Source organism: Carassius gibelio, chromosome A17 (assembly GCF_023724105.1).
Source record: "Carassius gibelio isolate Cgi1373 ecotype wild population from Czech Republic chromosome A17, carGib1.2-hapl.c, whole genome shotgun sequence".
Taxonomy (NCBI): Eukaryota; Metazoa; Chordata; class Actinopteri; order Cypriniformes; family Cyprinidae; genus Carassius; species Carassius gibelio.
In genome coordinates, this window is record NC_068387.1 from 15,778,824 (window position 1) to 15,791,014 (window position 12,191).

Below are 12,191 nucleotides of genomic sequence, written 5' to 3' on the forward strand. Positions count from 1 at the left end.
CTCCCATCACCTGTTTTCTCAGAAAAGCTCAACACCTTATAAGCCTGTGCTGAAATGTCAACACAATATTCCTCTCCAGCGCACACAGCCTTGGAAATGTCATCACTGACACAGAGACAGTGAGAATAAAATGGCGAGGGAAAAGATCTGGCGCTACCATGCTCAGTTGAGTTTGTTAGGGGCAGTGCGTTTTTTTTTGGTACTGAGCCAAATGATCTGAGAACTGAAATGTCCCTTTAGGCCTAAATAATATCCAAAGAGTCTGTAATTGGAAAGGTTAAAGGTTAAGTGGGCAACCACGCTCATTATAAGGCTTGTTTCAAATTTAACCTCCCGAGCTAAAACTTAATAAATTGCTTGTGCTTTTTTTATATGCCCAGACATAAAATTTGTATATTTTAATAATTTTTGTTCTAAACATGCACCTCCACACAAGTTAGTGTATTTCATAATATAGTTACAAATCTTTTAATTAATGATTAGTTGCATTTAAAATATAGTAGCATGTATTTTAGGGCAAAGGAAAATATGACAAATTTATATATGGCTAGAAATATAGCTTTATATCAAATGGCTTCTATCATTCGTCTATGGTCGATAAGATTTTTTAATGTTCTTGAAAGAAGCCTCTTATGTTCACCAAGGCTGCATTTATTTTATCAAAATATAGTAAAACGGTAATATTTTGAATTATATATATATATATATATATATATATATATATATATATATATATATATATATATATATATATATATATATATATATATATTTAACATAATTTAAAATGTATTCCTGTAACAACAAAGCTGAATTCTCAGCACCATTACCCCAGCGTTACATGTCACATGATCATTCAGAAATCATTCTAATATGTTGATTTGCTGTTCAAGAAAAAAAAAATCTTCTTAATGTTTGTTCTGCCTAATATTTTCCTTATTGTATTTTTTCCCCAGTATCATCTGATGAATAGACAATTCAGAAGGACAGCATTTATTAAAAATATAAATATTTTGTAACATTATAAATGTCTTTACTGTCGTCATTGCATCCTTGCTGAATAAAAGTATTTCTTTCAAATAAATTGCACAGAAGTGTGTCTCTAGTCCATCTGTCTGCATGAATGGACTGATGATGGACAACAAGCTAAAACTGTCCTTGCTCATACAGGGAAAGTTCATGCAAAAATGAAATTATTCGAGAACTATCCCTTCAAGGCTCCTAACACTTATTCAGCAGAGCTGTTTATTCATGATGTGTTATTTTTTAATGAGGCATGCTACTAGGAGGCCTGACATAATTTGAACAGTATAGTGCACCTGCTATCATATGATTGTCCTTCATAAGTGATAAGTAAATGTTTATTTAAAAAGGTGACCCAAATGCACAACCTGTTTTTATAATTACTTGCTGTGTGTTTCATTATCAATTTATGTGCTCAAGGCTTATAATTACAAATTGGCAAACAGCTGTAGAAAAAAAAAAACCCTGTAAATGTCATTCAGCAGCTGCTGTAAATTGCTTGCATCTTGGTCTAACTTGCTACATCTGAAAGCGCATGGAGACACTTAGAATCAGCCTGGTACTGACAAGATTCCCAGAGTGTGCAGAACGGAAAAGTGCAGCAATTTATTTCAAACCTCAACAAAACACATTCGCTCCTTTCTTCATAGGCGCCTTTAGGCACATGCAGCTGTTAATAGTGAGTTGTAGACTTCTTACGGAATAATATATTTTGTCAAATAGTCAAAATGTAGGAAATGTAGGGATTGTCTCTAGTGCTGTTACTTGTACTTAAGAAACATTTGAAGAATTATATATTCCACTGAAAAGATATTTTCCTAAAATAAGAGTATTATAACGCTGTAATGGTTGTGCTCCTGTAGACGAGAATGTCAGCAACTGATTGCACCATCCAAGTGAGGTGACTATTCAGCAATAACTCATCTCTAATGTTCACGTGACGTGACCCAACTCACCTTGCTGTACAAAGGCTCCGTAGACGATCCAGATGGCACTCTGGAAGGATGTCGTGACAGAAGCAGGCTGGTGGGGCCCAGGAGGATTCTGGGAGCGGACAGACTGGATGCGTCGGAGCAGAAAGACCATGACACCCACCACAGGAATGGCAGCAGCAATGCAGGCCCACACCGCTAGGTCAAACGGTGCCAGCAAGGAGAAGATGTTGAGTCTCTCTTCGGTTTTAGTCATCAGGATTCCCACAGAATAATCCAGGTAACGTTTACTGAAGTCCACTACGTTCTCTCGATCAGGAGTGATGGTGATGGCTGAAATAGCCACATCTGCCCTCTGAATAGTAATAAATGAACATGCTTTGTGAGATAATACACCTGTATAAGTGACAGTACACTTATACAAGTTAGAATAAAATAAGTGCAATGCCAACCATATGGGCCTAAAGCAGGTAACAATGAAATGACTAATATGAATACACAGTTTCACATACAAGTAACATATGGAATAGTCTTTATGAATGTGAATCTCACCTTCCCTATTAGTTCTCCAATCAGTCCATTCCAAGACCCATTGGCCTGAGGCGAGCCATATTTCCCATCAGCCACTTGATAGATTTCATACTTAAAGCCCAGAATTTTGGCCAGGGTGTCTAGAACATCTATGGAAAATCCCTTATATCTTTTGGGCTGACCTAGAATGTTTTCTGCCACCATTACGAACGGCTCCTCCTGAAGACAACAGAGAAATGCAGGGGTTCATTTTATTCACTTGTTTATTTATTTAATTATTTTATACTTTGGAAACCTGATTTGGAACTAAATTAAGCAGTGATGAAAGGATGAACATGCTTGTTCTGTCAACACAAGCACTACCATTCAAAAGTTTGGGGGTGTCAAAATTTGTTTTTGAAGTATTTTATGCTTACCAAGGCTGCATATTTGATCAAATATAAAGTTAAAACAGTAATATTTTTGAAGATTATTAGTATTCAAAATGAGTGTATTCTATTTTAATATATTTTAAAATGTAGTTTATTTCTCTGATGGCCAAGATAAAGTGTTACACAATCCTTCAGAAATCATTATAATATGCTGATTGGTTCTTATTATTATCAGTGTAAAAAACAGGCGGTGTGCAAAAAGTTCAAAAGAACATTTATTCGAAATACAAATCTTTTGTGGCATATTGTGAAAGTGCCCCTATTATGGATTTTTTAAAATTACCTTTCCATGTATAAAGTTTATGTACAAACTGTGCTTTATCTATATGTTTCTGCACTGGGCTAACACAAATACGATGGCTGTTTTGGTGTTTACCACCAAGCTGTTGAATAAGTAATGATGATGGGCATTCTGTTATTGACATGCTGCACACAGTAGACCACTCACAACAGACTGGTTCATTAGACGAATCACCGCAGTTTAGGGTCACGCAAAGGAGGGGTTTGGAATATTGAATCGTTAAACAAATCATTTGGGAGTTGTTGCCAAAAAAAATAAAAAATAAAAATAAATAAATGCATATTTAAAAAAAATGAAAGTGTTTTTTGACCTTGCAAGCATGTCAGCCTGTTGTTGTGGACTTCCAAAACCAAAATATTAACCTTTCATTACCCATAATAGGGGCAATTTAAGATTCTATACGTCTTTAGTGTAACTTTCACTCAATTTGATGAACCCCTTGCTTAATAAAATGTAAAAAAAAACAAAAAACAATAATAATAATGTTTACTAAACCCAAACTTTTGAATGATCAAGCATCCATCCCACATTTTTTTTTTTTACTTGTTCTCAATATATACAAGAGGAATAATTTTCAAATGTTTTCAAACAATGGCATTAGAATAGATTTCCCACAATTCACATGTATCTCCCGCAGGCAGCATCTTGACAGTTATGGACAGGCTTCAGAGCTGACATAGCTATTATTTGCCGTTAGTGTCAGACAGATTTAGATTGCATCTTATCATTTACTCATTTGAAGGGGAAGCAAAGAACAGTCTGACTAATAAGTCTTGACATATTTCTGCAAATAAAAGATTTGATATTGATTGCAAACCTTATTTATGTGGTGAATCCATCTGTTCAGACTGTGGTCAGATTGGTTTTCTGTCACATTCAAACCATTGGCTGACATAAGACTTTTACCAGTGAAAGCCGGGACCCTTTGGTCTCAGGTTAATGTAAATGAAGTGTTTCAGCCGACCTATTACACCATGGCCAGGGAAGCGTGCAATGCCTCATCAGACAGAAATTACCTTTTTAAATTCACCTGGGCAATTTGCAGTAAGGCATATTGCCACCAAACAAGATTGACTGTTCGTGAAACAGCCCCTGTGCACTCAAATACAGACAGATGAAATATCTGAGACTCAAGCTGCTGCACTGTAATTGTATTTAGAGAGACCACAACAGAGATAGTGCAGAATAAATAAAGATCAAACCCCAAAGGAATCCCTGAAGAAAGCCATCGAAAGTCTGCATGACAAAAATACTGATGTCTAATGAGAGACAATACAAAAACCACACAGCACGACCATGTGGTATCATACAGTATAGTGTTTATGAGAACATTGGTCAACAAATGTCACTGTGATCCATGATATATTCCAGTACCAAGCTTTCAATTCGATTCTGATTTCAATTCAATTTGATTACATTTGTAAAAATAGTTGGACATATTTTAGAATTAAATATCTTATCATAAAAATTGTTATAAAATTATAGCTGGGCATATAAGTGGGGCAAAAAACACTGGCATAGACTAAAGCCTGGCTCACACTACAGGATTTTTAGCCCCGATTTCCCCCTCCCGAGAATCGGAGCAAACATCTTGTCGAGCACCTCGATCTGTCCCGATGTTTGGTGCAGATTATCTGGTAATGTTAGGCATTCACCGATCGAATCTGGCACCTCCCGATCTGTTCGCACACAAATCGGGGCAGCCCCGATTATTATCAAACATGTTTGATATTTTGGATTTAAATGGGTTAATAAAGTTGTTAATTTTGTTTTTCTTTGCACACAAAAAGTATTCTCGTAGCTTTATAATATTACAGTTGAACCACTGATGCCACATGGAGTATTTTAACAATGTCCTCACTACCTTTCTGGGCCTTTAACGTATCAGTTGCATACCTGTCTATGCAGGCTCAGAAAGCTCTTGGATTTCATCAAAAATATATTAATTAGTGTTAAAATTAATATATTAATTAATTTTAGATGAATGAAGGTCTTACGGGTTTGGAATGACATGAGGGTGAGTAATTAATGACAGAATTTTCATTTTTGGGTGAACTATCTCTTTGAACATGTAAGACACATTCCTGGAAAATTATTTGTTATTTCTGGAATGAAGCTCCTACTATTCAATATATACATATTTGTTTGAATCATATTCCTGGAATTACATTCGTATCTACCAGTCAGATTTGATATTTGATATAAGTATTAAGATGACAGTTAAGATTAGGAATGGGGTTAGTGTCTTAAACAACATTCTTTCATCAGAAATAGTTTTTAGGGGGATCAGAAATGATTGCTTTACAGAAATGTTATTCCATGAACATGTCCTACTTACTGTATGTAAATCATGTCATGCTTTTTATGCTACAGTGACTGTAAGAGTAATCTGACATCAGTAAGACGCTGATTGTACTTAGGGGAGCTGAATAACATTTAGTGAAATACACACCAGTAAGGTCACCACTTTCAGAGTAATTCCTTGCATGCCATGCTCAGCCCGGTTCTCCCTCAGACTGCCGTTCAGCCCACGATCAGAATCCCATGTCGCCAGCTGGGAGACAGAGGAAGAAAAATTAGGATTGAGCTTTGATCAAAAATGAATGCAAAGAAAAGGGTAAGAGGGGAAAAGAAGATTAAGATGGAGGAACAGGACAGTTGTTAAAAGCCAGAGATGACCTCACGTGATGACTTTTTGTCTATGGCAGACCCCTCACCATCAAGCAGAAATCAGTAGCCCTTTAAAGATTCATCTTAGAGGTTCACCTATTTGTGCTTTTGTTACACGCCCAGGTGAAAATGTTCATGTAAGTGTGTGAGGTGGTTGCCTTGGCAACAACCGTCACATTCCCCCTTCTCTTTTAAAACTAAAATGAAACACACACTCAATAGTGCGTGCACACACAAAAATTCTTTTTGTCAATATGCTTTCACAGGCTGTTGATTACAATCAATATCAGCACAGAAAATACAATAAAACAGACACAATACAAAATAACAACTCTATCATAAGTTTCTTAAAGGGGTCATATAACATTGCTAAAAGTGATGCCACTACAAAATAAATAAATAAAATAAATAATAATAATAATAATATAGAAGGATATACATATTAAACCAATAGTTTTAAAGGTTTAGGTAAGATTAAGTTTTAGCTTTTTGTATGGTTTAAGTGCATAATGCATCATCTTTTCTTCAGTCACATCCTGTATGAAAATGCTGTATGCTGATGATGATGTTGTCAGAGCCATAGTTTGTGGGCAGCACTTTGCACAGCTGGACCTCAGGCAACCCCATGCAGGAGTACCAGTTCCAGGTTCTGTTCCCTTCACTCCTCTCCCAATGTTTCCTGTCTCCTTTCAACTGTCCTGTTCATGAAAAGTGAAAAGCTAATTTGAATTATATATGATGATGTCATTGTAGTCAACTCAACTTTAAAGGATGAAAATTTTGTCTACAAAAAAGAAATACATATTCAAATACAATTGGTAAATTAAGTGCTTTGGGTTACTGCAGAACCATAACTGCACAGATTTCTGGAAGAAGAAAAAACAGAATCTCCGAGAAATATAAATACAGCTCTGCCTTGAAAACGCCTTAATTGTTAACCAAATATGAATACCACTTTATTACTGTACACGCACATAGACAGACCATTAACAGAATACAGAACGTGCACATTCATCTTCAATTAATCTTACTTTCTTTGTATTATTCCATGAACAAAACCTCTCTCATCTTTGTGGGTATTATCCTGTCTGTAAGTCACCACATTAGCAGCATATAAGCCAGTTGTTGAGCTAGTGTAGAAATGACAAAAGAAAACTGCTCAAATTCTCCCTCCACATGTAATGACAATGCTTCTGTAAAACACAGTGCTGCACTTCAAGATGAAAGCCATGATGCATCTGTCTTCAACTCTAGGCCCATTCATCATAATCTCAATATCCCACCAGATCCATTCATCCGCTGTGACGGATTCAGCAGGCCACCACACTAACATCTTGGAAAGAAGTAACTCTGACCCTGAAATCATGTACGGCTCTTGTCTGACCACCATTTGACCTCACAGTCTTCTGTTAGAGACAGGATGACAGAGGCTTTAGAATCTGCCCCAATGACACAAGTCATAAATCTTCACTGTAGTGAACAATAACCCCATAATAGCAGAAAGAAAAAAAAAGAAAGGCAAAGAGACAAGATAACAGGAATTTGGAAAAATGCCATACTTCTTTTATTAAATCTTTTCGGCATTTTCTCTTTTTTTTAGTTCAGTAGTAGCGGTGATTTTTCAGTGTGTTTTACAGCAAGTTACAGTAAGTGGCAAAAGTGAGAAGTGTCGAATCATTAACTCAAGCGATTTGTCAAAAATGCTCATTTATTCATGAATGAAACAAAGTCTTTATGAGTGAGTCAATGAATCACCCATTTGAGCAATTAATTAAAAAAACGCTGAATCATTTAGAAATTAAACAAGGAACTGACTATATGAAGAGTCATTAAATAATTGAATCAAGTGATTCATTCAAAAACACTGATCCATTCAGGTAGAAAACAAGTTACTGACATTATGAGTGAGTCAATTAAAACATTCACTAGAGCAATTCTTTTAAAAAATTACTAATTCATTCAGGAATGAAGTGAATAGTTGCATCTGAAAAACACAAACTGAAGTACACATCTGAAGGACTCTACAATCTAATCAGGCAATAGAAGAGGATTTGTGGATGGCAGTAAAGCATTGCAGCTGACACTGGTAGGTCACATGACAATAACAACATGACGGTTACAGTGTGTTTGGGTTAAATTCATACTACATGATGTAAAAAAGTCTCTATGAGGGAGTCACTGAACCATATAAAACACCACTACTGTGTGTTGCCAGGAAATGCACAACAGTGATTCCACTTCGTTTGGATCCTTTTCTATTGGTTGAGCAAAAAAAAAGACAGTCACTATGGATATTGTGATTAAAATGTTAGTAAATTAATATTAACTTATTGTTTATTGAACTGTTGTGTAAAAACAATATTAATTTGGACGGGACTAGTTTTCCAGGAAGACGTTATAGAAATTTATGTTTCACAGACATGCTTTCCGAATCTGTCATGTCTGTGTTTTTCACACGCAACCTCCTTTTGAATGCAAATGTCTATGATTGCTGATATAGTATTATCCCAATGCTTCTCGTCATGCATTTCTTGGCCAACCTTTTGCAAACCAATTCTCCACATACTGCAACTTTCAATAGGGTATAAAATAACATAATAAAATTATTAAGGAGATCCAAATCATGGAAACTGCTAAGACAGGCCATTTGAACAACACCAGTGTTAGGTAAGATACATGTCTAGATTTTTATACTCACTTATGTGGGTTTTATTATAAGCAACCACATACAAAAACTCTTGTAAAGTTTACTTAGATAATGTTTTCATAATACATTTCAATTATATTAATATGTATTTAAGTAAAAGTTGTATATGTCATTTGTGATGTACGCAAACACACCCACCTCTGTAATAAACACAGAGATGTTAGTCCAATGAAGTCAAATGTAGTCTAAACGTCGAATGTAGCTTAGAAAACTAGTTTTGTACAGCTGGTCTCATCTCTGCTAATTTGACTCCATGGCATGGGATTGTCAGAGATTTCTGTGTTTTTTTTTTACATCAGAGATATTTTGCCATACTGTGTTGAAATTGATTTGTGAATAGTGTGATTTAATCAGCTGTGTTTTAGTCTTACTTTGGACTGAAGTTGAATCAGAAATGTAGTTGTTCAGCTGCTTCCAGAGAGCAAGTTGAGAACTGTCTGCCATACACACTTTAGTAAGCTGCATTTTTTTTCTGCCCTGTTTTCCCAGGTGAGGCTTAAAGGTTTTTTTTTTCTTTATTTCCTGTACCTTTCCTTCAAAATTTTCTCTTTTAGCTTTTGCCTGTGCTGTTAAATAGTTAATCATGTGGGTGTGTGTTGACAGAGATGAGAGCAATGTGGCTTGTCCACTGGAGACCAGTAAACACTTGAAAGACAGCTCTGTTCCTACAGCACAAAAGAGATTTCCATCATCTGCAAGTGTGTAGTATCTCACATTGACTAAACTTCAGTGTCATGTGTCTCTTAAAGGGACAGTTTTTTCTGTCATCATTAACTCTCCCTCATATTGTTCAAAACCTGAATGACGTGCTTTCTTCAAGAAGAAATTTAGAAGAATTCTGGGTTACATTGGAATGACACGAAGGTGAGAAAACAAATGAACTGCCATTTTTTTAATCAGAGCAGCAATGAGTATTGTCACAGTACCCAGTATTTACTTTGACAGGAAGCCCATTAACAGTTACCCCTCACAACAGTAGCGATACTTCAATATAAATGAAGCTTCCTGTTCACAGACGTCAAGCTGAAAATACAGCTTCAGTAGTCCTTTTTTTCATCATTTACATAATACATCTCTGACTGTCTTTTGTGTTTACTGAGAGTGTTGGCAGCATTGTATTGCCCGACTCTTGAGCTGGTTGTGCCATTTCATAGCCTCTCGTTCTCTCATCTCTTGTTTGTAATATTTGTGCTACAAGACAACCCGAATCCCGCCTGTGAAGACACATGAATATTTTGTCAAGACTAAAGGTCCGTGAGCCAGAAGTTTACAGCTTTTGTTGTTTGTGACTTAGAGAGCTGACGTCTCCACTTGAGGGAACACATGGGGAAAAGATGCAGAGGAACAAAGAGCCGGGGAGAGAGGATTACACACAAACAATAGTTTACAGTAGGAAACAGTATGAGAGACAAGACAAGAGTCATGCAGAGCAGCGGGGATGGGGGGGGGGGGGGGCTTTTACAGGTGCAAAGATGAAGCTTTAATATCTTCCTGTATCATGAGGGCTGTTGACGTTTTTTGATTCTGTAAGCTGCTGTTTTTGTGATTGGTAAGAGAGATGTCTTTTTGGCCTCTTTATTGAGTCTGTGAGAGAAACTCATTACCATTCATCAAATCAAATGAGACTCTCACTCTCATGAGTGATAAAATTCACCTCATCTCTGCATCATCACACTCTCAAAATACACAGAAAAAATATCTGTCACAACTGTGCTGCTTTTTGTGCAACTCACTGTACTTTTCAATTTAAAGAGCCACACAGATGGGAAATCAAAAATTACCTGTATTACAGTGTATGATGTAGCTGTCCATCTGTGTAAACAATGTGCAAATAATTAAACCAAAAAGTACACGATTTATAAAGTTATTGGCTTCTAAAGTAAGGAGGCGACTCTGAATCGCTGAAACGAGTCGTTATAGAACAACGAGCATCTGCGAATCATAATGCAAAGTATGATTATGAAGTTATGTGTCTGTTTTCTCCCGAGCGTCTTATCAGTATGTGTGCTGTCTGCAGCCTTTCTCTGCGCTGATCGTCATGTACAAACACGTCATTAAAATGAAGTGTAACTCCGTGAATACTCAACGAAGAGACATGAGAGAGATATCTATAGAAAGCTTGACATGTCTATTTTAAAACTAAACAAGTGCTGCTAACAGATATTCTGTGATAAAGTAATCCATATGAAAAAAACGCAATGTCTGTTTTTCACGTCTCCCTTCGTGACCACGCCCCCGCGCTGAACGCGCTATTCAGATTCAACCTGAAGCGCGCAGCTTGAATACACCCACACAGAAGAAAAAGCAGCGAGACTGTTCAAGTTTTTTATTTTACTGTTTGCTTCGCGACGAGAGGAATAAGACATAATTCACCCCAAACAGATGCTAACGCATAGTTTACCGTGGAGGTGTGTGCGGAACAACCAATCCAAACTGGTTATGTTAGCTGACCAATCAGAACACAGTATGCTACCGAAAGGTGGGGTTTAAGGAAACTGAATCTTTTGAACAGCTTCGCGCGAACCGTTTGGGGATCTCTGAGAATTGAGGTAATTTTTAATTATATTTTGACAAAATGACAATGTTTTTTAACCTTGGATGGATTTAAACCTAATGTACAGGACTTATAAACAGTGATAGGAAGCTTAGAATTTTCATCTTACTGGCTCTTTAAACTGATTATCAAACGTACAACTTAATTTTTGAAACTTTGTCCATGTTTAGCATGGGAATCCAACTCTTTAACAGTGTAAAAAACTCAGTATGCATGAAACAGCATTTCACCCCCCCCCCCCCCCCCTTTAATGTCAATAACATTAATTATATAACATAAAAAAACAGTTATTGTAATAATATTTCACAATATTACTTTTTAAAATGCAGCCGTGGTAAGCACGATAAACAAAAAAATCTTTAAAAGAACTGGCCTCAAAGGAAAGGACTAAATAAAATGCAATTTTACAATTCCCTTTTTTCCTGATTTTACAAATCTGATTATGTAGAAATATGTGTAAATAGGAAGTATTATGCATGAAATGGATTTCATTACTGCAGTATATATGTAACCTCTGTGTTATGTCTTCTGCCTAATATACTCTCTCGGACACCGTCAGGTTTGTGGTAACAGCAGGTTTATTCCACATCTGCATTTATGACAAAGGAAAACAGTGTTGAGTAGTCATCTCATGTGGATAAACAGCGCATGATCTCAAGGGAAATCCTCCATTACTTTTTGGATTACCCATATGTACTACTCTTAAAGCTCTTCACAAAATTAAAATACAGTTTGACATATTGATATCCCTCTTAATCTTGCAAGGAGGAAAACAACAAAATGTAATTACACAGATTTCCTACAGTTACCTTTACATTTTATGTTAACAGTCACTTATGTGTAAACAATCATGTAACTTCGTTACAATTCAACATACTGGAGGCAGACAAACAGCATAAAATACCTCAATCATATGTTCAAACATTACAACACTTTCTATCAACATATGGTCACATACCTGCATTTATGACAAAGGAAAACAGTGTTGAGTAGTCATCTCATGTGGATAAACAGCGCATGATCTTTTTGGAAAGACGGCATC

At 36.2% G+C, this 12,191-nt stretch overlaps 1 protein-coding gene across 3 annotated transcripts in view; it reads right to left on the reverse strand.

Moving 5' to 3' along the window:
- LOC128031550 (glutamate receptor ionotropic, delta-1-like) overlaps window positions 1–12,191 on the reverse strand; it is a 243,031-nt gene that overhangs the window by 17,579 nt on the left and 213,261 nt on the right. For all 3 annotated transcript variants that reach the window (XM_052619862.1, XM_052619860.1, XM_052619861.1), the window contains exons 9-11: window positions 5,671–5,772; window positions 2,508–2,705; window positions 1,980–2,310 (exon numbers count right to left, since the gene is read on the reverse strand). In XM_052619862.1, the coding sequence (XP_052475822.1) occupies window positions 1,980–2,310; window positions 2,508–2,705; window positions 5,671–5,772 (631 nt within the window). The remainder of the gene's footprint in view (window positions 1–1,979; window positions 2,311–2,507; window positions 2,706–5,670; window positions 5,773–12,191) is intronic.